Source organism: Hemicordylus capensis, chromosome 4, assembly GCF_027244095.1.
Source record: "Hemicordylus capensis ecotype Gifberg chromosome 4, rHemCap1.1.pri, whole genome shotgun sequence".
Taxonomy (NCBI): Eukaryota; Metazoa; Chordata; class Lepidosauria; order Squamata; family Cordylidae; genus Hemicordylus; species Hemicordylus capensis.
In genome coordinates, this window is record NC_069660.1 from 188929485 (window position 1) to 188955280 (window position 25796).

At 44.2% G+C, this 25796-nt stretch overlaps 1 protein-coding gene across 1 annotated transcript in view; it reads right to left on the reverse strand.

Annotated features, from left to right (window-relative positions):
- MYO10 (myosin X) overlaps positions 1–25796 on the reverse strand; it is a 262859-nt gene that overhangs the window by 111780 nt on the left and 125283 nt on the right. Inside the window, exon 4 of the mRNA XM_053246980.1 lies at positions 3140–3327. Within this exon, the coding sequence (XP_053102955.1) occupies positions 3140–3327 (188 nt within the window). The remainder of the gene's footprint in view (positions 1–3139; positions 3328–25796) is intronic.

Consider the following 25796-nt stretch of genomic DNA (forward strand, 5'->3'; position numbering starts at 1 on the left):
CATAAGTCAAACACCTGCCTCAGATAGACACTGCTGATCTACCATTTGTGGATGGCACGGCTGAGGTTGTCTGCCAGCACATTGTTCATACCCTGGATGTGTATGGCCAGAGGGTATACACTGTGGCTGATGCTCCGTTCTCATATTTGTTGGCTCAAGGTACAAAGGGAGCGGGAGACCACCACCCCCTTTACGGTTGAGATACACTATGGCAGTGGTGTTGTTGAGATGGAACTGCACCACCCTGTTGTATAGCAGCGGTTTGAATGCCATCAGCGCCATAAACACAGCCAGTAGTTCTAAGTAATTTATGTGTTGCCTCTGCTGTTGTGCTGTCCTGCACCTGATGTTTGGCACAATGAGCCCCCCACCCCTGTAGGGATGCATCTGTTGTAAACCACTGAGTGGGGGTGGGTGGGTCTGAAAAGGGACGCTACCCAGCAGATCGGTCTCCAGGGTCCACCAGCATAGTGATTGCAGGACCCCCTGTGGGAGCGTCAGCAACTTCTGTTGGATGTCCACATTGGGGAGGAAGTGTCTGAGGTACCACATTTGCAGTGGTCACATCCACAGATGCGTGTATCGCACAGTTGCATTGTAGGATGCCATTAATCCCATCAAGCTCTGAACAGTGCAGGTGGGTTGTTTGGGAACGGCATCAAACAGGTGAATCAGATCTCTGGTTTGCTAATATCGCTCTATTGGTAAGAATGCCCTTTTTAAGTGCACATCCAGTATTGCTCTGATGTAACTTGTGCATCTTTGTGGTTCCAGGTTTGACTTCTTCCAGTTGACATTGATGCCCAGATCTCTCAGCAGTGGATCTTGAAATGTAACCTGTTATCGTCATTGTTCACCAGAAGCCAGTCGTCTAAATATGGGGAAATCACAACATCTTCGGTCCATAAGTGAGCCACCACTACTGCCATGACCACAGGTAATGGCCATGGTACACTGCATCTTCCAATGTAAACCGTAGGTATTTGCAATGATTCTCTTGTATTCCTATATGGAAGTATGCATCCTTCAAGTCTAACGTTGCCACCCACTTCTCCTTGCACAGAAGAGGTAGTGTTTCTTGCAAAATTGTCATTCTGAACTTGCATGTCCACACAAACCAACTGAGGCCTCGAAGGTCCAGCCCGAATTACCCCATCCCTCTTCGGGATTTGAAAACAATGGGAGTAAAAACCTGACATCCTCTCCATCCACCACACCGGGACAATCGCTTCTTTCCCCAACAGCACTTGCACTTCCTCCAGCAATACCAAGGCTGCTCTTGTGTATCTCATTCCCGAGAATGGGGGCATAACTCTATAGCGTAACCAGTCTCGATAATTCTGAGCACCCACTGGTCTGATGTTATGTGGCGCCATGCTTGGGCATAGCTTGCCATCTTGATAGAAATGATGGCAGCTACAAAGCAGGTGTTGTGTGCTTTGGCAGATGGTTGTTGGTGTTGCTTTGATTACGGTGGACGGTTGTGCAGATCAAAGAATCTGCTTGCTTTATCCTTAGCAGACCTGGTGTTCTTGCCCTTCGGCTGCTGTCCGAAGCCCTTATTTCTTTGGTATGGCCTGTATCGTCACCGGACATCCTTCTGGTCCTGCTGTATATAATTGGTTTGTTGTCTCCCATATAGGCAATAGTGTGATGTTGCATAGGTTGACAAAGCTGCAGTCATAAAAGGCCCACTTGTCTACCTGTGGCTACTAACAAAGGGCGTTGCAAAGCATGCTACGCCTTCCATATTTGAAATTCAACATACTCTTTGGGCATCATAGTCATTGGAGTGTGTCAAAACCTGCAGGACTGCATGATCAGACTGTGACCGTGCTGGCTAAACGTGCTTTGCTGAAGAAGCCCTTGCATACTCACTTACTGCATCGGTGAATTCCATGACATTGAAGAAAATTTTGACATCAGAACTGATGTCCAAGGGGAAAGTATATAAGACCTTGGCATTACAGGATCTGGAATGCGCAAAGGTGACATCAGATGTAAAGGCACTGTAGGCGTAGTTGTAGCAATACGCAAAGGCGACATCAACAGCATTTTCGGCACCAACACTGGAATCTCCTCAACATCTTGGTTAATGTCAAGACCACTACTCAGGGAGCCAGCAACAAGGTGTTGACGTTTTGGCCGTCAAATAGAAACAGAAAATGGTGCCTCCAACTGCTAATTTCAACAAAAGCATGGAGCACGTGCAGGGCAGAGTAGGAGCTAGTCAATCTACCTGCAAGGTCCCTGCGCAGATGCAGAACCGATTTCTTATGAATACAACAGATCACGATCCAGATCAATACACTCTTCTATCAAGCTCATAGCGTATTATCCCCAGACCCTGCTTAAAAGGGACCAATCCCATGTTTCTTGAGTCTGAAAAGGAGCAAGAGATTGCTGGTTCAAATCCCCACTGGTATGTTTCCCAAACTATGGGAAAAACCTATATTGGGCACCAGCGATACAGGAAGATCCTGAAAGGCTTCATCTCGTACTGTGCAGGAGATAGCAATAGTAAACCCCTCATGGCTCTGTGGTTGCCAGGAGTTGACACCGACTCGATGGCACAACAACAACTTGAAGTGAACCACTCAGAATACCAATGAACATCAGGGCCAAACTTAGAAGCAATTTTGTCCTCATTAAATGAAAGCATAGTTACACTCAACAACAGGGGAAACAAGCAAGTGCCTTTAAGCAGATTAAACCAGCACGTTCAGAAGTTTTCACTATTGTTGCTGTTGTTATTTATAGGCTTCTTAAAGGTCCTTATTCAAGACTAGTAGTGACAAATTAATCCTCTGCACAGCAAGATACAACCCAGTGGGAAAACCAAGGGTTCAGAGTAAAATGAGCATCTAAGTGAATAGAACAGAGCTGTAGTGTGGATTTTCTTTTTTATTAAATGAGCATGGGACATATATTAGCCAAGACAGTATTGTCATTCAAGGAGAGAGTGGGGATCATGCAGTGAAGCTAAATCTCCACAAATCTCATGATTAATGCGGTTATAGGGGAGAGAATTAAAGCACCCTTCTCCATTCTTTCCACATTCAAGTTTTCCCCCTCCTCTAAAATACACACTTAAAATTCAGCAACAAAGGGAAGAGTAATTAAAGCTGTATTCGGGTACCTGATGAGAACACACTGGTTGTCATGACGTTTCCATAGGCAGCGGTAGCACTCATTAGCAACAGCAAAAATATGAGGTGAAATTTCTCCCAGGTGGTGCCGGCTGTATTGTTCCACCGTAGCACGGTCATACAGTCCTGGAATGGTCTTGTAGGGGTTGACTGAAGCGACAATGGAACCAATGTAAGTCTGCAAAAGGACAGAGGATTTAGGATGTTATATATCTATCTATGATCAAAAGACCTGTGGATCATAAGATAATTATATATTTGATAAGGCACAGCATACAGCATGTGCTGGAAATATGTCTAGCACTGCATAAAATAGGATAAGAATAATGTACCTTGTAACCAATGACCTCCAAAGAAAATAAGGTGCTTTGTATTTTAGTTGCTAAGCATAAAAAAAGGCACATCAAGACTTTGGACACAATCCACTGGGAAGTTCTCCTGCACAAGCCTTACTGAAATTAAGGGAGATACTCAGGTGTTGAGGAGAACACAACACCCTACCTGTGTGCCTTCTGTTTATTTCGGTAAGGAGCTTCTTGGCATTTTGCAACTTTAGATTGGGTTACAAGGAGAGACTACTAGTTACTTTATTCATTCTTGGGGAATATTTCTGGGGTACTGGTCTCTTCCTTTCACCTTCTGAGGTATAAGAAACATGCAAGTTTTCTTTTTCTGTATCAATATTCGGCATATTTGCTCTTGTACTGGTCTCTTCCTTTCACCTTCTGAGATATAAGAAACATGCAAGTTTTCTTTGTCTGTATCAATATTCAGCATATTTGCTCTTGTATACAAATAATAAAATAGAAAAAAATATTTTATTGTTTTATGAAAAATAGTATTTCTATATAACTGTAAAATAAAATTTCTACACAAAAAGATGGCTTTTTTATTTGCTAACACCAACAATAGGAATTTCACTTTCTACCTTCTTCCTTGAAGTTCCTTACCTAGCTTTGACCAGTCATATATCCAGCAGTTCCCACAGGCTCACCCTCCAGGAACATGTGCAGCTTGGCAGGGACTACGTGGAGATGTCAGTCATCTGAACTAGCATCTCCATGAGCAAGAACAGCGGCTTTTCCCCGAAAGAGCTACAGCCTCATATAGCAGCAGCTGCATGCCCAGCCTTGCATACAGAGGCATGTGTTCATATAGTCAGAATCTCTACTCAGTCCCAGCTGGGCTGCAGTGCCAACAGAAGCAACCAGACCTTAATATTTAAAAACAGACCATATAGCCATTTATCAGCGAGACATAAAAAAAGATGGTCAGCCATGAACATTATTGTTTCTTCTTCCCACATGTAACACATGCATAGACTGCAAAACTGTTCCAGATGTGCCTCCCCTATTTACAAGATGCTCATTTCAAAGTGAGAAATACAAACGGCAAGGAAAAAAATTGTATAAATCTTAATGCTTCTAGAAAACGAAGGAATCCAATAAAAGTCACCTACAAAAAGTACCATCAAGGATACAATGCCTAGCTCAATCATCTCTACTGGAAGCAAAAGCAGCACTTTATATACAGTTGACAGCTATGCACTGACATTATGCAAATTGTGTCAGGAATGCACTCTGCCCACATTGTCTTACACACTTCCCCCTAATATAGTACACTTTAAAAAACCCAACAACAAACCACTAGGCTTGCGGAAAGAACCCATAATACCCCTCACTCTCCTGCAAGCCATTTAGCAAGATGGTTTGCTGAATTTGAAAAAGATTTTACTTGCAGCTTTCTTGCCTTCACCTATTTGGAAGACCCAACAAATAACCTTACAATTGCTTCGCTTCTCCAGCTCTGAGTTAAGTAAACACACACACTCAATTCTGGCATCTGCCACATGCACTGAAAAAACAGAAGGACTGCAAGTTTGAGACATCACAGATAACAGAATGAGGCTTATTTTAGGTTTTGGCATAAATATCCACCATTCAACTGCCAGGTTTCAAAAATATACAGTGGTCCCTCGACTTACAAACTACTCGACATAAGTATTTTTTGAGTTACAAACGGCAGTTTTAGATCCGGTTTTAGATGCGGTTTTTTCGACTTACAAATTTTTAGATGGGGTTTCCTCGACTTACAAATTTTTAGATCGGGTTTCCTCGACTTACAAATTTTACATGCGGTTTCCTTGACTTGCCTGCCTGTTTACTGCCTGTTTATTCTTGAAAAGAAATGTTCCTGTGCAGTTTGCAAGCCTTACTGGGGGTCTGGGTCTTTTTTCTAGGCTCCGGAACGCATTAATCCGTTCCCAATGCATTCCTATGGGAAACCGCTTTTCGACTTACGAATTTTTCGACTTACAAATGTGCATTCGGAACGGATTAATTTCGTAAGTAGAGGGACCACTGTACTCAGAGCCTAATTAGAGTCCATCTAGTCCAGCATCATGGCTAGGCTTCAAACAAGCACTCAGCCAGTTCCAGGTACCCAAGAAATCTTGGACTTGTATTTCTTTAGCAATAGCTTCTCCTCACCCACTGTGCACACAAGTGGTTTTTGTTTGTAATACACCAGTGTTAGTATCTAGTAACAAGAAGACCCCTATGGTTTCAATATACACTCTTGGGCTAGCCTGAATGGTTTTTGCATCCCAACCTTTGCCTCCAGCAGTAGTCAGTGAAATGCCCACAACGGTAATAGCCATACCCTGTTGTTTTCTTCCCAATATCTGATAACCAGGCAAAGTGGCAGACATCTTGATTAACAAAGCATACATGTTTTGAGGGACTGTGGGGGCATGATGGGAGCCCACACACAAAAAACCCTGCTTTCCCCAAGCATGCATCTTGTTGCTCAAGAACCCTTTGTGTCCAGAGTGCTTGCCACATTCCAGAACGGCTCTGCAAAGTTGGAAACAAGTTGCTGACTCCCATCGACATGTTTCCAATCTCACAGAGCCCTTATGCAGTGCAGGAAAGAGCCTGGACTCAAAGGGCTCTTGCATGCTTGCTACACAGCATGCATGTAGAGGGAAAGGGGGAGCTGCAGGAGGGTGCCCGTCACACCCCACAGTCCCTTGAAGCAGACATGTTTTGTTAGTTAGGATCCCAGACAGTGTTCCCTCTAACAGGGACTCCCAGATGTTGTTGACTACAACTCCAAGAATCCCCAGCGGCAATGGCTTCTGCTTGGGGGTTATGGGAGTTGTAGTTCTGGAAATCCCTGTTAGAGGGAGCACTAATCCCAGTCACTACCGGTAAGCATGGAGGTCCCACTTTAGCTATCACATTGTAAACACCACTGATAACATAACCTCTTGAAAAAGCAGAAGCTGAGGAGCAAGAGTGGGAGGTTCTGTAGGCAGAATTCTGCTTCGCATTCTGCTCTGTTATCATACGCTCATTGTTCTTCCCTTTGTGTCATTTTCTTTGCAAGCCATGTAGGTCAACAACTGAACACAAGTCAGCACAAAAGGAGACACAAGACAGCGCTGCAGTCTGGTGTGCTGCTTTTCTGTCTTGCCCTAAAGACAGTCATAATTAATGGTCACATGCATGCTAGTAGCCTTGATTTGCCAAATCTGTGGTCAGCATGCCCTGCACTTCAGTTTGTCTCATGCTAATTTGTACGGGATGAAGTCCAGTTTTCTTCCTAAATTATAAGTTAAGTCTTTGAGGTAAAAACATCTTCCTTAGAAGCAATAGTTTGACATGTCAATGTGATTATATGTTTGAAGAAGCTTCTATCCAGTCGAATCATTTCTGTTATGGAAAGCCAAACCCTCTAATCATGTTTTATGTTCTCATGTGCCTCACGACACAATACAGTGCATGCAACACACTGAAAACCTTCCGGGGGTGGGGGTGGGGGGGGTAACACAAAAGATAATTTAGTTTTGCTCTACAGGAACTTGTTTTCTTTCACCATCCATTTCTTGGTTGCAAAAGTAATGCCCAAAGAAATGAGAAACAAGAAGAAGACTACATCACATTCAAAATTATAGAGAACTCAATCCTCATATACCAAGAATTCAACTTTAAAGTTATTCTCACAGGCAGAAGAGCAGAGAAGAATTTTTAATGCATTTAAGGGGAAAAAAATCCCAGGATGAATTCTGAGAAGACATAATAATCACAGATCCACATTCTGAGCCATGCCATTACTGATCATTCCACAGGATATGATCATGACACAGGATAAGGACATGGGTGTGCCTCTCCATTGAGGTGCATGTCCACATTGTTCCACTACATGCGTTTCAAATACTAGTTTAAACTTATCCTATCTTTATCCTGTGTGGTCGTTGCAGAAGCCAGAGAATGAAGAGTTGTAACACAGTGATCAGGAAGTGGAGTATAATCAACATAAAGAATGTAATGAAGATTTTTTTTTAGTTTGTAGATTGCAAGGGAATCCAACTGGCAGCCCTGTTGTCCTTCTTGTGCTCTTGTTGTGTTTCTTGTGTGCATGCTCTATCACACAGCCCAACACTGGACTAGGCTGTAACAAAGCAGTATTCAAAAGCTTGCCTGAGTGAATTCCTTACAAATACCACAGTCAGCTGGCAGACAGGGTATTATCCAAGTCGGCCCAGAGAGCCCAAGAACAGGTGCCTATTTAGGGAGAAGAAACTACTGTTAAATATAAAGGACTAACACACCAGTCCAGTCCAGTCCAGTCCAGACATAACACTGGCAACCTGCAAACCATGGCTTGCACATCAGGATTCTGACTTAGGAAAATGTAATCCCACTTCTTTCCAGTGCAAGTACTTCTCTCCCTTTCCTTATTTTCTGTAACCATGGTTTAGTGTTACATATTTGTAAATGATTGCAAAACAGCTTCAAACCCTGGTTAAAAGAGGAATCCTAGCTAACATTAACCATTGCTACCATCTGTGCAAATGTAATGCTATACCATGGCTAAAACACTGTTTATTGGATCCAACAGGATTCCAAGAAGCCTTGAAAGGGTTTCGAGTTGGTTCTGCCGATGATTCTGTCAATGCTCTGGTGCAAACTTGGAATAATGAACTCACTAGAGCAGTAGACACAATCTCTCCTAAACATCCTCTCCAGCCTGCTTCAAATTTTGCCCCATGGCGCATATTCTTCTCCACTGTAATCTCCATTTATATCCCAGGGAACGCCTTATTGCTCCTTTAATATGTAAACTGGCAGATCAATCCGATGCCAACCTTGTAAAACATCTGCTTTCAGATAAAGATGCTTTAGTTTCTATTTCTGTAGCTAAGTTTAGTTATATTGCTTTTAAAAGGTATAATGGGATATAATCCCAATTTTAAACTGTATATATATATATACACACACATTTTAATGCTTGCTAGTTTCCATTTTCTGTTTGGTCAATGACTGTAAATAAAATTATTACTATTACTATTGCCCCATGGTATTTAGAATTACAGGAGCTGAAGTGGCAAGGTGGACTCTAAAGTGAAAATGAAGAAAGACCCGAATCTGGCAGGTTACAACACAGAGCACATCTGAAGATCAATGCTCTGGCAATACGCATGGCAAAGAAGAAAATCTTTTCTGCCTGTATTGCATTCGCAAGTTCATGTCCAGCAGAGTTGTCTAGGCTCGTGAGAGGTCTGGTATGAGCCCCCTCCCCCTTGAATTCAAATTTGGAACCATCAGTTACCCGCTATAAGGCTTTTAATGATTTTGTGTGTGGATAAAATCTCTCAGACTCGGGTTGAACTGGATTCTACAATTAGGGCAGAGTCTATTATGCAGGTATCCAGCAACTCCTCTTATGTGGTCAGATTGGTTCACTTTCAGTTTGTGACTCCTGAGGAAGTGGACAAGCTGTTTCAGACTGTGCATCCTACCACCTGCTCTCTTGACCCCTTGCTCTTATTTTATCTAACAATCAGATCAGATTATTGGAGAGGGTCTGTTAAACATCATGGTTTGTATCTGCCTGGTCTGGATGGGGTTGCACTCTCCCTGAAAGATCAGGTACAAAGCTTGGGAATGCTCCTGGATCCAAAACTCAATCTGGTTTCTCAATGGCCAGGAGCATTAATCAGCTGAAGCTGATACATTAGTGATGCCCATTTCTGGAGGTAAATGACCTTAAAACAGTGGTATATATGCTGGTAACCTCCAGGCTTGACTACTGTAATGCATTACATGGGGCTGCCTTTGTACATAGTCCAGAAACTACCTATTAAGATCATCTGGGGAGGTCCGGTTATGGTTGCTGCCAGCACATCTGGTGGTGACTCAGGACCGGGCCTTCTTTGTGGCTGCCCCAGGGTACTCAGAAGTATTTGGAATGCCAGGGGAGATTATTTTCAGACTAATGCAGCACAGGCACTTGAGAACAGGGTGGCAATTTTTGATGACCTCCACTTCCCCCAGAAGTGCTTCATGCCACACAAAAATATGTCCTGGAGGGCTGCTGTGTGACCTTCAAGGACATACTTTAGCATAGCACACAGCGACGCCAGGGAGGAGAGAGGAGACCATCAAAAATAACACACACACACTGATGCACAATTATCAGAACCACATTAGTAGAATGCAGCAGCAGCACTGGTAATTCTCTCTTGGCACCAGAACCTCGTAATTCAGGATGTCAGCCAATATGAGCGCATGGTACCCTAACTACTGATAAACAAAGGAAAAAAGCACAGCCCTATACGTAGTCACTATTTTCTGTCATAGAATGTTTGCAACCATAAATACGAACAATGAAATTATCATTTTTGTTACATTAAATACAACTAGCATTGTTTCTGGAAAAATCTTCACATACTAGTAGTCACTTCCTTAACAAGTCATGCTTCTAAACACATTTTTAAAATCCTGCAATTATTGTGCACGGTATACTGTCTTCTTAGACAGATCGCCTGCTTATGAATTCATGTTCTTTTGGTAACACAATCTTCACTTTGAAATAAAGTTTTCATAATTGAAATGCCCCTTACTAACTGACCCAAGAGGCACCATGTTAAAGTAGTGATTTTCAGTGAGGCTATTCTCATGCGCAGTGGAAACCGGACTAAGGGAGCGCAGTGGAAAGTGGCCGAAGGGAACTATTCTCACGTGCAGTGGAAACCGGGCCCAGTTTCCACTGCGCATGAGAACCACTGGGTGTGGCACGGCGGCAAACCCTCTTGAGAAGCCCGCCGCTTAACCCAGGTTTTGGGCACAGGAACGCCCAAAAGGTGGGTTCCTGGATCGTGTGTCACTGTGGTGTGGCTCCGCGCCACAACAACTCACGGGTAGGTATCAGGAGGCTCCCCAAATGGGACTTCTGGGGGCCAGAAGTCCCCAGAATCCCGCCACCCCAACCGGCTCTGTGACGGAGCCAGGAGTCGTCTGGGTGGCCGATCTGACCACCCAGGGACGGCTCCCTAATTGTCTGCAGGGAGAGCAGGTCAAACCCACTCGCCTTGCAAACCCCCTTCTGGCTCTACACACAGATCGTATGTAGAGCCTTTTTATTTAGCAGGGGGAGAGCAAATGGCCCTATTCAGCCTCTACACAACATCCCTCCAGTGGCTATTGCTGTTGTCTCCTTTGTGTTACCTCTTAGAATGTGAGCCCTTTGGGGACAGGAAATGATCTTACTTAGCCCCCTCCCCCCCGTGAGCCACTTTGGGAACGTTTGTTGAAAAGTGGGTTTGTTGAAAAAACTACTACTACCAACCCGCACCCCCCCCCGAGAAAAAACCCTACTATTACAAAAATTGGTGGTTACATTAACCCAGAATTACAGGAGATCACCTATTTGAAGTTTTGCGTCCTTGTGCAACGCAAAATATTTTGAAGGCCCCATTCTTGTTTCCTTAATGGTTTCAAATGTCCAATCATCAGCATCATATAGGAGAAAAAAATCCAAGATTCAAATTAATATAAGTTACTTCCATTTTGGTATAAAAACGTGTCTTGAAAGAAGGCAGCCTGCTAAGTAATCTAAGCATGTCCCCAAAGAATGCTGAGCATTGAATTTATTCATTACAATCGTGTCTCCTATGGACTTGACGGCACACATTACTTTACCGGATAGCCAAGCCACTAAAATATAAAATGAGCTTTAGGAGGAACCCAAGTCAGAAATGGCAAGGCTTGGCTGAGAATAAAATCTTGTGACAATTTGACTCATTCCTACAACTTGAGGTGCCCTTCAGACATCATAAGAGTAGCATGGGAAACCATGGGAGCCGCCCTTACCATGCCCTCATCAGACAGCTGAGAGCAAGGGATGGTAATTAGGTGGTAAGTAGTCTAAGTGAGTGCCTGAAGTGAGGCACCAAATGCTTTTCCTCATAGCTCCCTTTCAGAACAGACCTTTGCAAGCTTTCAAAGTCATGGGGCAGTGGAGAGGGAGAAGGGAAGGTTTCCAGCAGCTTCTCCGCTCTGCTCATGCTTCTTCCAAGCCTTGGAAAGCATGTGAGGAGAGACTCTCCTTGCAAAGTGTGCAAGAGTCAGATCGGTCCCGAAGAGCTGCTCCAAAGGCAGCAGTGAGAAGCATCTCACTGCCTGCTGGTACCCTAATAATTGCTACCAGAGGCAACTGCCTCACCTTGCCTCATGAAGGGCCGTTTCTGAAGGACATATAATTGTCCTTGCCCATGGAGAAGTTGCCTTAACTGTTACAGCAGCAGCACTGGATGACTCCAGAAAAAAAACAGTTACCACACCATTGCTGTAATATCTAAGGCGCACCTTAACTGAAAGGATACTTAACCATTTTGTTTTAGAAAGTGCCATCTGCTTTTACAATGTGTATTCTTCCTGTTTTGCTAGTTTGTAAGAGTTTGAATATTATTTCATTTCACTTTAACATTTTGAGCTGCTTTGGGGCCTTGATTGGCAAGAAAACAACATATAAACAAAAATGATTTCTGCATTCCCATATATTTCATTTGAGGAGCTACAAGATGTGTGATATATTGCCACCAGCTGTAACCTGTGGGAAAGAATTTACCATCATCCTCACAAAGAATGGTTGAACATGTTATGTTCCTGCCCAGGAAGCAGCTTTATGGCATTTCTGCTTTGAGGAGGGGATAGAGTGTGGAGGGTTGGACCTCTCGCCTGCCATCTGAGGAGAACTGCCAACAGGAACTCTGATCACAGACATCACTTCTCTATTCAACTCTCTTATGTGTTAGGAATATAGGAAGCTGCCATATACTGAGTCAGACCACTGGTCTATCTAGCTCAGTATTGTCTTCATAGACTGGCAGCGGCTTCTCCAAGGCTGCAGGCAGGAATCTCTCTCAGCCCTATCTTGGAGATGCTGCCAGGGAGGGAACTTGGAACCTTCTGTAGGGATGTGCAAAGACCGGTCCGGAGCCCATTCTAAGGGCCTCCGGACCGGTCTGGACTTGGGGCCAGTTCGGGAGGGGGGGTGGACCTTTAAGGGTAGGGGAGGGTGTACTTACCCCTCCCGCTGCTTTTCCCCCTCCAACGCTCCTGGTTTTTAATGCATTTGGGGCGGCAAGGTACCTCCTTGACGCCCCTTCCCCCGTTCCTCAGCAAAAAGCTTCAAAAGGCTGACTGCGCGTGCGCACGCCATGGACGCACGTCGCATCCGTGCATTGTGTGCATCGAGCGCATGTCTGACATACACATGCACGCGACGCATGGACGTGACGCGTGCGCGCAGAGTGCACATGTGCAGTCAGCCATTAGAAGCTTTTTGCCAAGGAACGGGTGAAGGGGTGGCAGGGAGGTCCCAAATGTGTTAAAAACCGGGGGTGCTGGAGGGGGGAAAACGGCGGCAGGGGTAAGTTCACCCTCCTCCACCCTTAAAGAGCCCCACTCCCCAGTGCCGGACCGCGGAGGTACGGTTCTATGCACACCACTAACCTTCTGCTCTTCCCAGAGTGGCTCCATCCCCTGAAGGGAATATCTTACAGTGCTCACACTTCTAGTCTCCCATTCATATGCAACCAGGGTGGATCCTGCTTAGCTAAGGGGACAAGTCATGCTTGCTACCACAAGACCAGATCTCCTCTTGTTGGTTAGCGTGGAGGGGCTGGGACTCTGGGAGGAGCTAACACTCTTCTTCAGGAGGTCACATTTGGCTTAGGAGACTCCTGTTGCTAACTTCTATTGCCTTTTCTCGACACATCTGAGCTTACTGCCCTGCACTTGCTTTCCTGACATGAACCTGATTTCTGTTTGTGGCACATTCTGCTCTCTATTGCATAAAACATTTGAGGGAACTGGAAGGTGGATGGCCCCATCCTGCTACAGCAGGCTGCACTAGGCATCATTTGGTTCCTTTTCTCTAGGCAACTTTCCAAATTTGTTTTTTTTTGTTGGAGAAATATGACAATGTTTTTTGTTTGGGGATGAGAAAAACTAAACAAGAAAGCAGAAGACTCTTAACTAAGCCATAGGAAATAGGACTATTGATTTTGTCATTGACTTTTTGGGTAGGAAAGAAAGCCTCCAGAATAATTCGGTATCCAACTACTTGGTAATTATCCACAGAGCAAAAGGTGTTACGTAAGCAAAATTACCTCAAGGTATAGGAATATCAAAATACAAGTGACGTCATATAGATGAAAGTTCCTATCATCTAGACAAGATCTAAAAATCTAGTATTTTCTGTCCCTTAAACATAGTTATGGGACAGGAATTGCTTCTGGATTTCGAATGAGCCCTGTTTAGAACCCTTTTGGACCTCTTGGTGGCTTTCGATACTATCAATCATAGTGGGGCTATTCTCACGAGCAGCAAAAATCAGGCTAGGAGAGCCTAGCCCGATTTTTGCTGCTCGTGTAAACCACTGGGCTCACAGGTGAGCCCAGTGGCTTACAAGCGGCTAGCCTGCTTTTGTAGCCCTCCCCTAAGGCTGGGTTTGTGGAGCAAGCACTCTGCAAACCCGGGCTTCCCAATCGTGAGTAGCTGCGGCTACTCATGAGTAGACCCCTGGAGGGGAGGTGAAAAGCCGCCTCCTGGCTCCGGGGGTCTCCCCAGTATGCCCTGCACACTCGCGCAGGGCATACTGGAGCTTCTGGGGGGCCACACAGCCCCCGAGCTCCCCAGCCCCCGCCGGCTCCATCACGGAGCCAACAATCGTGTGGGTGGCTGATCCGGCCACCCAGGGCTCCCGCTCTGCTGCAGAAACTGGGTCTCACTGATCGTGAGTCCTGGCTCACTATCTTTCTGAAGCGACTGAGTGGAGAAGGGACTGCTTTGCAGTGGGGGTGGGAGGCACTGCTTTGCAGTGGTTCCGCTCCAATCTCTCAGGCACGTTCCAGATGGTGTCCCTTGGAGACTGTTGTAAAAAATCTGAACTTTTGTATTGTGTCCCTCAGGGCTCCATTTTGTCTCCAATGTAGTTTAACATCTACATGAAACTGAGATAGATCATCAGGAGATTTGGTGCAGTGTTATCAGTATGCTGATGACACCCAGATCTATTTCTCCATGTCAGCATCATTGGGAGAAGGCATAACCTCCCTAAATGCCTGCCTGGAAGTGGTGATGGGCTGGATGAGGGATAACAAACTGAAACTGAATCCAGATAAGACGGTGGTATTTATTGTGTGGGATGAGCAACTTGGCAGGTGGGTTTGATCTGCCTGTTCTGGATGAGGGTCACACTTCCCCGGAAGGAACAGGTACAGAGTCTGGGAGTGCTTCTGGATTCAAACCTCTCCTTGGAGTACCAGGTTGAGGCAGTAGCCAGAGGTACTTTCTATCAGCTTCGGATTCTTTCCTCCTCTCCTGCAACATGGAATACTATTACTAGGAAATATGTGGTGGTACAGTAGTTGAGGAAAAAGTTGTTTGGTGGTTTTTAAGTTTATGCAAGCTCTCTCAAAACTGGCTAGGGAGAAGAATGCACTTTCTCTCTATAAAAAGCCCACTTCCACTTGCCTAAACGTCAGTGAACTATCGCTGTGGCTCTCCCAATGCAAGGAAAGATTCCTCCATATTTTAACAAATTGTTCTGGTAAGAACTAATCTGCCTACTTTCTTTTCCCTATAATCTTAACTGATAATTACCAACTTCACAAGTTAGCCTACTTCAGCTTTAAATGTTCACACATCCACCATCTTGAACTAGGGTGGATGAGATCATGACAAACTACACCATTGAGGTGTCCCTATGTGTCACTCACTACAACTGTACCAAATTTGATTCAAATCAGTTAGGTGGTCCACAAGTTAGTCCAGTTATGCCTCAAACATTCATGAGTCTACCATCTTGAATTGGGTGGATGACATCATCACAAACTAAGCCGCTGAGGTGTCCCTACAACTGTACCCAATTTGGTTCATATCAGACCAGGCATTGCGAAGTTGATAGGGACAACCACAATGTTGGGTGATCTCATAAGCTTTTATTATTATTATTATTATTATTATTATTATTATTATTATTAAAAAAATATTTATACCCCTCCAGTGCACTACCGCTCGGGGCAGCTCACAACAATAAGATAGACACAAGATACAATAAAAGTAATAAAATTAACTTTTTTTAAAAAGTCAGATTAAAAACCACAATTATTAGATTCAAATTAAAACTGAAAATTATAAAAAGCTAAAGAAGATAAAGAACCTACCAGATATAAGAAAACAATAATGGAGCATTAAAAAGCCTCCTTGAAAAGGTGTGTTCTGAGATGTTTTTTAAAAACACTGAGGGGGGGAGCATGGTAAAGCTCTTCAGGGAGGGCATTCCAAAGCCAAGGGGCCACAAGCGAAAAGGCCCTGTCTGTAGTCCCCGCCAACCGGATCGCTATTAGTGGCGGGGTCATGAGCAGGGCCTGAGATGATGAGCGGAGGGCCCTGGCAGGTTCATATGGGCAAATGCAGTCCGACAGGTACCCCGGCACCAAGTCATGTAGGGCTTTAAAGGTCAATACCAGCGCCTTGAATGGACCGATAGCCAATGAAGCTGATGCAGGATGGGTATAAAACTCGTGAAGTTATTTGCACCCACAAGCATCCTTGTGGCAGTGTTCTGAACCAGCTGAAGCTTCTGAACAGTCTTCAAGGGCAGCCCCACATAGAATGCATTGCAGTAGTCCAATCTGGTTGTTACCAAAGCATGAGTGACTGAGGTCAGGTCTGACTTCTCCAAGTAGGGTGGCATACCAGCCGTAGTTGGTAAAACGCGCTTCTGCACACTGCCGCCACCTGCGCCTCCAAAGACAGTGTTGGGTCCAGAAGCATCCCCAAGCTGCGGACTTTGTCTTTCAGAGGGAGCGTGACCCCTTCCAAAACCAGATTTACCTCTTTACTCGGATGATCAGTTCTACTAACCCAGAGCACTTCCATCTTATCCAGATTGAGTTTCAGCTTGTTTGCCCCCATCCAGTCAGAACAGCCTCCAAGCCCCGGTTCAGAGCAGCCACTGCCTCCCTGGTGTCTGCTACTTTCTTAAGTAAAGTAGGCCAAAAATAGTTTGGGGTTTCCTTTTGTTTTACTTTAAAGAAAGTACATGATAACTGCTTTTGGAATTGGCTGTTAAGCCAATACTTACAATGTGTATCCTCCATAAAAAACTAGCAGATTAGGGGAACAGACCTATTGACCTGCATTTCTTAAGTATTCCTGGCATCTGGCTAGAATCCAAGAAAGAGCAAAACAATTCATTGTTTCATTGATCATTAATGTTCAGCCGCTAGCTCCCTGAGGGATCTCTTGAGAATAAAGCCAGACAGAAAAGTATGCTATAATTAGATGGATCAAGTGTTATTAGAAGAATTTACTGAAGCAAAATGAAGCAGAGACCCAATCTGATGAAAACTGTTCAATAAATTATTTTAATATTACAAAGCTAATTTGGGTTCTATTACAGTTTTTGGCCTATCAAACAAGCAAATCAGAACACATCTCCTGCTTAAAATATTTGAATAAAGTAACAAGTGGTTAGCAAGGTAACCCATGCAATGGGAGGAATGGTTTCACAAATATGGCCATGAAGATGGACTTTAGATAAGTGCCACCTCCAATATACCTCCAACCGGTATTGTGATCACTGTACCCTCTCCTTTGCTTCCTTTTTTTCTCCAGTATCCCACACACAGAACCTTATTTCTTCCATCTCTCCTGTCCTTGGCTGTTCACATCTGTTTGCTGCCTCATGTTCCCTTTCCTTGCCACATCTTCTCCTTTCCTACATCCACCCTCAAGCTGTTCCTGTTACAGTTTCCTTAGGCCTTACTTTTTCTGTAATTTTTCTTGGCCTGCTTGTTTTTGCCTAGTACATTTCTTACTTGCTTTTTGGGAACAACAGGTTTTGATTCCAAAATATGTCACTGTTGCTGGGCAAATGGTTCCTAAATAAATGGATGTATATACATACACAGGTGTGTATGCATATATGGCTTTTAGCTATATATGGCTTTTTCGCCTGCTTTTTCAAACCTGTCAGCTGCTCAAAATGGGAAACAATTTTTAAAGCCCAGATTCAAGCATATTAACATTATTAAAAAGATATTCAGCTCATGTTGTCACTTAACAACCAGTTGATTTAGCTGACTTATTGGGTAGCAAAAAAAAATTATGCAAACAGTCGTGAAACCTCTTTTTGGGTTGGTTTTTTTGCTCTGATGTCACAAAGGCACTGAAGAGTTAATACTCTAACAGTTTTCCTTTTGCTTGTGTGTATTGAAAAAGCAGATCAATTAGGTGTTGTTGTTTTTTAAAAAGTGGTAACTCCTAAGGAATTAATGTCTACAGCAGAAGCAGGAGGGAACTTTCCTCTCTTGTCACCTCAGCTCTGACTGGGATGAATAAATCATCACTGACATGAATCATTACCACATGTTTTAGCTACCCTTTGAAGAGGGAACACAATGAAGAAAGATTTGGTTACTACAGAGCATAACATTTCAGCTTTAAAAGGGCAAACATTAAACTGGAGGTTCTTTTGGCATTGGATCCTGGAGGATTCTTGTTTGTGAGTTTACATATTTATTTAAGGGTTTTATTTTTAGCACTCACTCGCCATTTTAAATAGCTCCCTTTCATTCTATCCTGACCTTCTTTCAACTCATATTTGCTAGAAGCAGTTGACTGTCTGAGACCCGTGGAAGACAAATCCAGTCAGAGCCAACTCCAACACCATAATTTGAATGCCCTTTCCTTTAGATGCATCACATATGTATTTATGTGGTTTTAAGATCTCTTCCCCAAAACTTTCTGTGTAAGCTCAAACTATCCTACGAAAGGATGCTCCATAGTGCGTAGGGACATGCCACCCTTTGATAAAGCAGGCCACATAACCACCATACTGCTGGTACATCTAATTTTAGAACTGGGCTTTTGAATGAAGTAGAAATTACAGACTTTAACTGGTCATTTTACTATGTGCACATTTCTTGCTCTGCCTTAGATGAAGTATCTCAAATAACAGCCTTGTCTCATTTTCCAACATGAATGAGGACTTCAGAATATGTCCAAATTTAGCACATTTCAGTTCAGGCAGTGTCCGTCCAGTTACCATTCAAATAGCCAATGAAGACCCTGAGACACTGATCTGAGTGGATGCCATTCTGCCAACTTATTTAACAGTACCCATATAAAAAAGGGCTGGAAACAAAAATCTGCAAAATCCCACAGATGCAGCCAGTTAAAATTCAATTTAGGATTAACCCCAGCTATTTGAGTAAAGAGGTACCTTTTACAGTGTTGTTTCTCCTATATTTTGCAGCGGTAAGCAACTGTCACTATCCAGTCCAGCACAGCATCCCTCTAGTGGCTGTGGCAGTTGGCTACCTTATGTTAGTTTTAGATCATGGGCCCTTTTGGAGCAGGGAACCATCTTATTTTATCATTCCTATTTAAGCCGCTTTGAGAACTTTTGTTGAAAAGCAGTATAGTCATCTCTCGCCAAGTGCGAAGGTTCCGTTCTGGGAAAACCTCACAGTTGGTGAATTTGCGGTTGGCGAGCCATTGACATAAATGGTTAACACAGGGTTAGGGGGATCACAGTTGCAAAAGGACCGCAAAATACAGTAAAAAATAGAACAAATTCCTCCAAATCACAAGTCAGTAAGAGGAGTGAAGGGGAATCCCTGAAAATCACCCCCTGGCCCCTCCAATCACCCTTGATACCCCCAAATCATCTCTGACCCCCCCCCAAATCACAAATCTCTCAAAATTGCCAGAAAATCTCACCACACCGCGGATACTCAGATTGTGGTTGACGAGTCCTGCCACAATTTCCCAGTCGCTGATACTCAAAACTGCGATTGGGAAACCTGCAGTTGGCGAGGGATAACTGTATATAAATAGGAGGAGGAGGAGGATTTTAATCTAAAAAATAAATAAAATCATTTTAAATTAAAAGGTACCCTCAGGCAGCTGGGAGGCAAAGAGAGCCCTTGTTCTGTGCCTCTCTTGAAGAAGAGGATACTTCAAGAGAGGAGAGAGGAAGGTTTGATGTTGTGGTTTTCTTTTCTCAGCACTGAGTATAATGTGCAGTGCTATTGCTGCTATAACTATCTGTTTTTGCTGGATTTCAGATTGACAAAGGCAGAACTTGAGTGTCTACCTTCCTTGAGTTGTGGTTTGTTTCGTTTGTGAGATAGTGTTGTGGCGAGAAATGGATAGTGTAATATCTGTGTGTGTGTTTGTGTGTGTGTGTGCGTGTGTAATATTTCTTGGTGATTGCTGTGATGTCTGGCCATGAGACTAACTAGTGCTTCACTCACTGATCTGGTCTGCTCTACAAACTGCATTGCAAATCATAATTGTGTGTAAGAGAGCAACTTGTGCCAGTGATGTTACTGCAGTACAGGCACTGTGGCTGGCAGTGGATTCTGGGTCAGTTGGCCATTTTTTTTACTGTGTTTGAAATGTGTGTTCTGTGTTGGGAGTGACAGATTCCCTTTTACTGTGTGCTTCTGCAGTGTTTTCAAGGCAGGTTTGCAAAATGCATTGCAAATTGCAATGCAAAACTTGTGTCTGTGCACTCTGTGAGGGCAGCTTGTTCCAGCCATAGGGAACCATGGAGAAACTCTAAACATCCCATTGTTCCCCATGGGTAGCTTCTAAGGACACCAAAGTGAATTGAGTGGTAGGGTATGATGGGTGCTACCTACCACCCAACCCACAAAAGAAATGGGCACACTGGTGATTTTAAACAATTTTTTAACCTTTCCCCAAAATCTCCATAGGATCCTATGGGGGTTTGAGGGAAAGGTTAAAAATCTGTTCAGTTCTAACAGGATTTCGGCATTTCAGGGCTTCTCCATATCAAACTAGCTAAAATTGACGTTTTACATTTTTAACGTAGCAACCAATGCTGTGAATGTTCAGACAAATAAGAAATGCCAAACGTTTTATATGAAGCCAAACTTGTGTCAATTAAATAAATTTTTTCACACAAATAACATTTTTCTCCCTTTTTAATTTATCAGCTAAATCATTCTCACAGTGGCAATTTAGAGGCAATGAATTTAATTTAACATGATGACTTTTTCAACTGTATTATATAGAAACAGAGATAAAATACTGTATTTATTTATTTATTTGAAACATTTGATATACCACCCACTCTGAAGAATCTGGGCGGTGTACAAAAACATGCAAAACAAGACAGCATTAAAATTACATTCTGAATAAAACTAAAGTAACTAACGGGGGGCGGGGGAATAGATAAACTACAGGGTAAAAGCCTGGCAAAAAATAAAAGTCTTCAATAAAGATTTAAAAATTGACAAGGAAGAAGCTAAACGAGTCTGCAGGGGAAAAGAATTCCAGAGAAGTGGGGCGGCAACCGAGAAGGCGCTTTCATGGGTCCTAGCACCCCAAACCTCTCGGAAATTGGGGACCGACAAAAGGGCCATCTGAGCAGATCTGACTGGATGGGATGTAAAAGGATGTAGGGATGTGCGAACCGGTTCGGATCCGAACCGGTTCGGGTCCGAACCGGTTCCGGTTCGGAGGTTCGGATCGAACCGAACCACCCCTGGTTCGGTTCGAATCCGAACCGAACTGGGGGTGGTTCGTTTCGAACCGGTTCAGACCGGTTCGGATCGGTTCGGAAAGCTGAAAATTGGTCAGATGGTAGCTGGCACCCAGGGGTACCTGTCACCCAAACCCCAAAGCAATCGGACACTCGTACCATTTTTTATGAATTTTTGAAAAATATTTTTATTTTTCTCTCATAGGATATAATGGGACCCGAACCAGGCCATTATTTCTTATTGTGGAGCACTCATGGGTGCCAACAACCATGCAAACCCTGAAGCAATCAGACACCCCTATGATTTTTTATGAATATTTGAAATATTTTTAATTATTTTTCTCATTGAGTATAATGGGACCCGAACCAGTCCATATCCCCTGTTGTGGAGGACCTAGGAGCACAAAAGCAGGGTGGGTGGTAGACAGGCATGGGTGCCTACCACCCAAAAAATCTCAAGGCAATTGGACACTCCTCTGATTATTGGTGAATTGTTAAGTGTTTTTGAATTCCTCATAGAGAATAATTAGGATTGCAGCAAATGTATAGCTTCACGTTGGGGGGAAAGGGGTGTCGTAGAGTGCAGTGTGGTGGGTGGTAGTTCCTAGGGTGGGCAAGGAAGCTATCAGAATTATTTGAAAGGAATTGGGCAAAGAGGTGATTTTTAAGTGATTTTTGAAGTTTACGCGTCTTTAAGGTTTTTCCTCATAATAAGTTATAATGGAGCTTTCAGCAGCCCTATAAGTGCACATGGGGGTGCTGGGGTGGCCCAGAGCAAGTGGTGGTGTAGTGCACATAGGGTGCCAACCACCCCCATGGGTTTCTAACCCATGGGGTACAGGGATCTCTGGTAGGGGCACCCCCATGGGTACAGGGTTCTCTTGTTTCTGAGGTATTGAGTGTGGATTCTATGATAGCAAATGAGATTTTCAATGAGACACCATCAATCCACTCTAATATGCTATCATAGAATCCACACTCCGCCTCCTGCTTCTTCTCTGTGTGTGTGCTTAGTAGGGGTGTGCAATTTGGGATTTTGGGTGATTTGGCTCAGACCCGAACCGAATCACCCCCGTTCTGTTTTGTGCCCGAATCTGGGTCACCCGAATCACCCTTGATTTGGTTCGGATTCGGATTTAATCCGAATCCGAATCGATTCGGGGGGGTAAAAAGGGGACCAGGGGTAAAATTTTGGGGTGGGGTGGTAGTGCCCAATGGGTAGAGTCTACCACCCCAATTTCAGGGGGATTGGGCAAAGGGCTGATTTTTGGTGAATTTTTAAAGTTTTAGTGACTTTGGGGCAGTTCAGGGGCATAGCATGGGATCTGGGCAAAAGGAGTGGGGTGGGGTGGTCGTGCCTAATGGGTGCAGGCTACCACCCCAATTTCAGGGGGATTGAGCAAAGGGCTGATTTTTGGTAAATTTCTGAAAATTTCATATCTTTGGGGCATGTTGGGGCATATTGGGGCAGAAAGTGGGGCCTGGGGCAGAATAGTGGGGTGTGGTGGTAGTGCCTAATGGGTGGAGGCTACCACCCCAATTTCAGGGGGATTGGGCAGAGGGCTGATTTTTTGAGAATTTTTGAAGTTTGGGTGTCTTTGGGGCAGATTGGGGGCAGAAAGTGGATCTGCCCCAAAGGAGTGGGGTGGGCTGGTAGATAGTGCCTAATGGGTGGAGGCTACCACCCATCCCCAATTTAAGAGTGATTGGGCAGAGGGGTGAATTATGGTGAATTTATTTGTATGAGGTTTGTCTTCATAAGGTGAAGTGTGCTAAATTGATTACTTCCTCATATTATTCATAGTAAAGGAAAGTGTGAAAAAGTGAAAGTGGGGTCATGAGAGTTGTTTAATTGAAAAATATCTCATTTGCTATGATAGAATGAGAATTCACACCTTTTCTATTCACCATAATTCACCCCTCTGCCCAATCACTCTTAAATTGGGGATGGGTGGTAGCCTCCACCCATTAGGCACTATCTACCAGCCCACCCCACTCCTTTGGGGCAGATCCACTTTCTGCCCCCAATCTGCCCCAAAGACACCCAAACTTCAAAAATTCTCAAAAAATCAGCCCTCTGCCCAATCCCCCTGAAATTGGGGTGGTAGCCTCCACCCATTAGGCACTACCATCCCACCCCACTATTTTGGGGCAGATCCACTTTCTGCCCCCAAACTGCCCCAAAGTCACTAAAACTTCAAAAATTCTCAAAAAATCACCCCTTTGTCCAAACCCCCTGAAATTGGGGTGGTAGCCTCCACCCATTAGGCACTACCACCACACCCCACTATTCTGCCCCCGCCCCCACTTTCTGCCCCAATATGCCCCAATCTGCCCCAAAGACATGAAATTTTCAGAAATTTACCAAAAATCAGCCCTTTGCCCAATCCCCCTGAAATTGGGGTGGTAGCCTGCACCCATTAGGCACTACCACCCCACCCCACTCCTTTTGCCCAGATCTCATGCTATGCCCCCGAACTGCCCCAAAGTCACTAAAACTTTAAAAAATCGCCAAAAATCAGAGGAAGGTCCAATCGACTTGAAATTTGGGTGGCAGGTAGAACACAAGGTCCCCTTTCAAACCAGCTATTTTTTGAGATCCGAACCGGTTCGGTTCGGATCCGAACCGGTTCGGATCCGAACCGAACCTGGGGGTGGTTCGGCAAAACCAAAACCGAACCACCCTGGTCCGGTTCGGACCTGGTTCGGACCCGAACCGAACCGGGAGAACCGGTTTTATGCACATCCCTAAAAGGATGGGAGAGGCGGGTCTGTAGGGAAACAGGCGCCAAACCCCGCAAGGCTTTGAAGGTCAAAACCAGGAGCTTAAATTGAACTCGGTAGCGAATAGGCAACCAGTGCAATGACTGCAGGAGAGGTGTTACCCTGTCATATTTTCTGGCACCCATAAGTAAATGAGCTGCTGCATTCTGGACCTGTTGTAGCTTTCCGATCGTCCTCAAAGGTAACCCTCAATAGAAGGCGTTACAATAATCTAGGAGGGAGATAACAAGGGCATGGGTCACTGTCATGAATGCTTACCGATCAAGGTAAGGGCGTAATCGACGAATCAGATGGAGCTGGGCAAAGGCACTTCTGGCTGCATCCTCCACCTACTGTTCAAGCAGGAGATGCGAGTCCAAAAGGACCCCCAAATCATGTACAAGCTCCTTCGGGGGCAGCGCCACCCCATCTAAAACAAGGTTCACATCCAGCTGTTGGCCAGTATGAGGCTGAGTAAGAGTAGTTCAGTCTTGGTGGGATTCAGTCTGAGCTTATTTTTGATCCATCCAGACCTTAACAGCTCCCAGGCATCGAGTAAGCACAGAAACAGCAACTCCAAAATGGTCTGGGATGGCAATATACAGCTAAGTATCATCAGCGTATTGATGAAATCTCACCCCAAACTGGGAAATGACCTGACCCCAGCGGCTCCCTATAGATGTTAAAGAGGACAAGGGCAAGAACTGAATCCTGGGGAACTCCATAAAGGAGTGGCCATGGGTCAGAGGATCTTTCTTCAATGCATACTGACTGGACACGCCTGCTAAGGTAAGAACGGAACCACTGTAAGACAGTGCCCCCGATACCCAACCCATGTAGGCAGTCAAGGAGGATAGCATGACTGATAGTGTCAAAAGCCGCTGAGAGATCTAGAAGGACCAAGAAAGGGACACTACCCTCATCAAGGTCCCGAAGGTGGTCATCTACCAGAGCGAGCAATGCTGTCTCTGTGCTATGTCAAGGCCTGAAACCCGACTGATAAGAATTAAGATAGCCAGTTTCCTCTAAGACCCTCTCAAGCTGGGCACACACAACCCTCTCTAACACCTTCGCTACAAAAGGGAGGTTGGAGATCGGGCTATAGTTGTCAAGGACCTCAGGGTCCAGGGAGGGTTTCTTCAAGTTGATCTTAATTATTTAAAAAATACCTTTAAAGGGTTGGTTTCCAGGAATTTTCTGAGTCAGTTGTTAGTCAAGATACTGCAAAAATGAATTGACAACAGGTCCTAGCAACACTGTCCATGAGAACATTCTGAGAAGAAGAGTTGAAGGGAACCTTCAGAATTCATCCTACAAGCTTTGTGTAGGTGAGTAGTTTGGGATGAGTTAAGTGTGGCTAAAATTTGATGGATTTCAATTCACTACTGAAAATATTGGTGCTACTTTTGGGTAATGGATTATCCTATATGACCTTTGGTATCTCCTAATATTATGATTCTATGCTGTCAGCTTCAAATTTAGTAGGCAGAGCTAATAGAATAAAAATGGAGATGGTGGATAGGGATAGACCATTGAGAGGCAGTGCCAATTATTTTTATTATATACCTAAGGGCTTGAGATAACTGGTACAACTTTTACTTCTATGATGACTTTCTCATTACAAAGAATAACCAAATTCAAGCACACAATTTGGTTCTGTGGGCTGTACCATGAGGTATGCCAACTTTCAGGGTGAAAAGTTCCTGTATATATATTAAATACCACATTACCTTTCTTACATACATGGCTTTGATCCCAAAGCCCACTTTTTGCAGTTTCAGTGCCAGCATCTCTCCCAGTATTAGCAATAGCAATAGCAATAGCACTTACATTTATATACCGCTCTATAGCCGGAGCTCTCTAAGCGGTTTACAATGATTTAGCATATTGCCCCCAACATTCTGGGTACTCATTTTACCGACCTCGGAAGGATGGAAGGCTGAGTCAACCCTGAGCCCCTGGTCAGGATCGAACTTGTAACCTTCTGGTTACAGGGCGGTAGTTCTA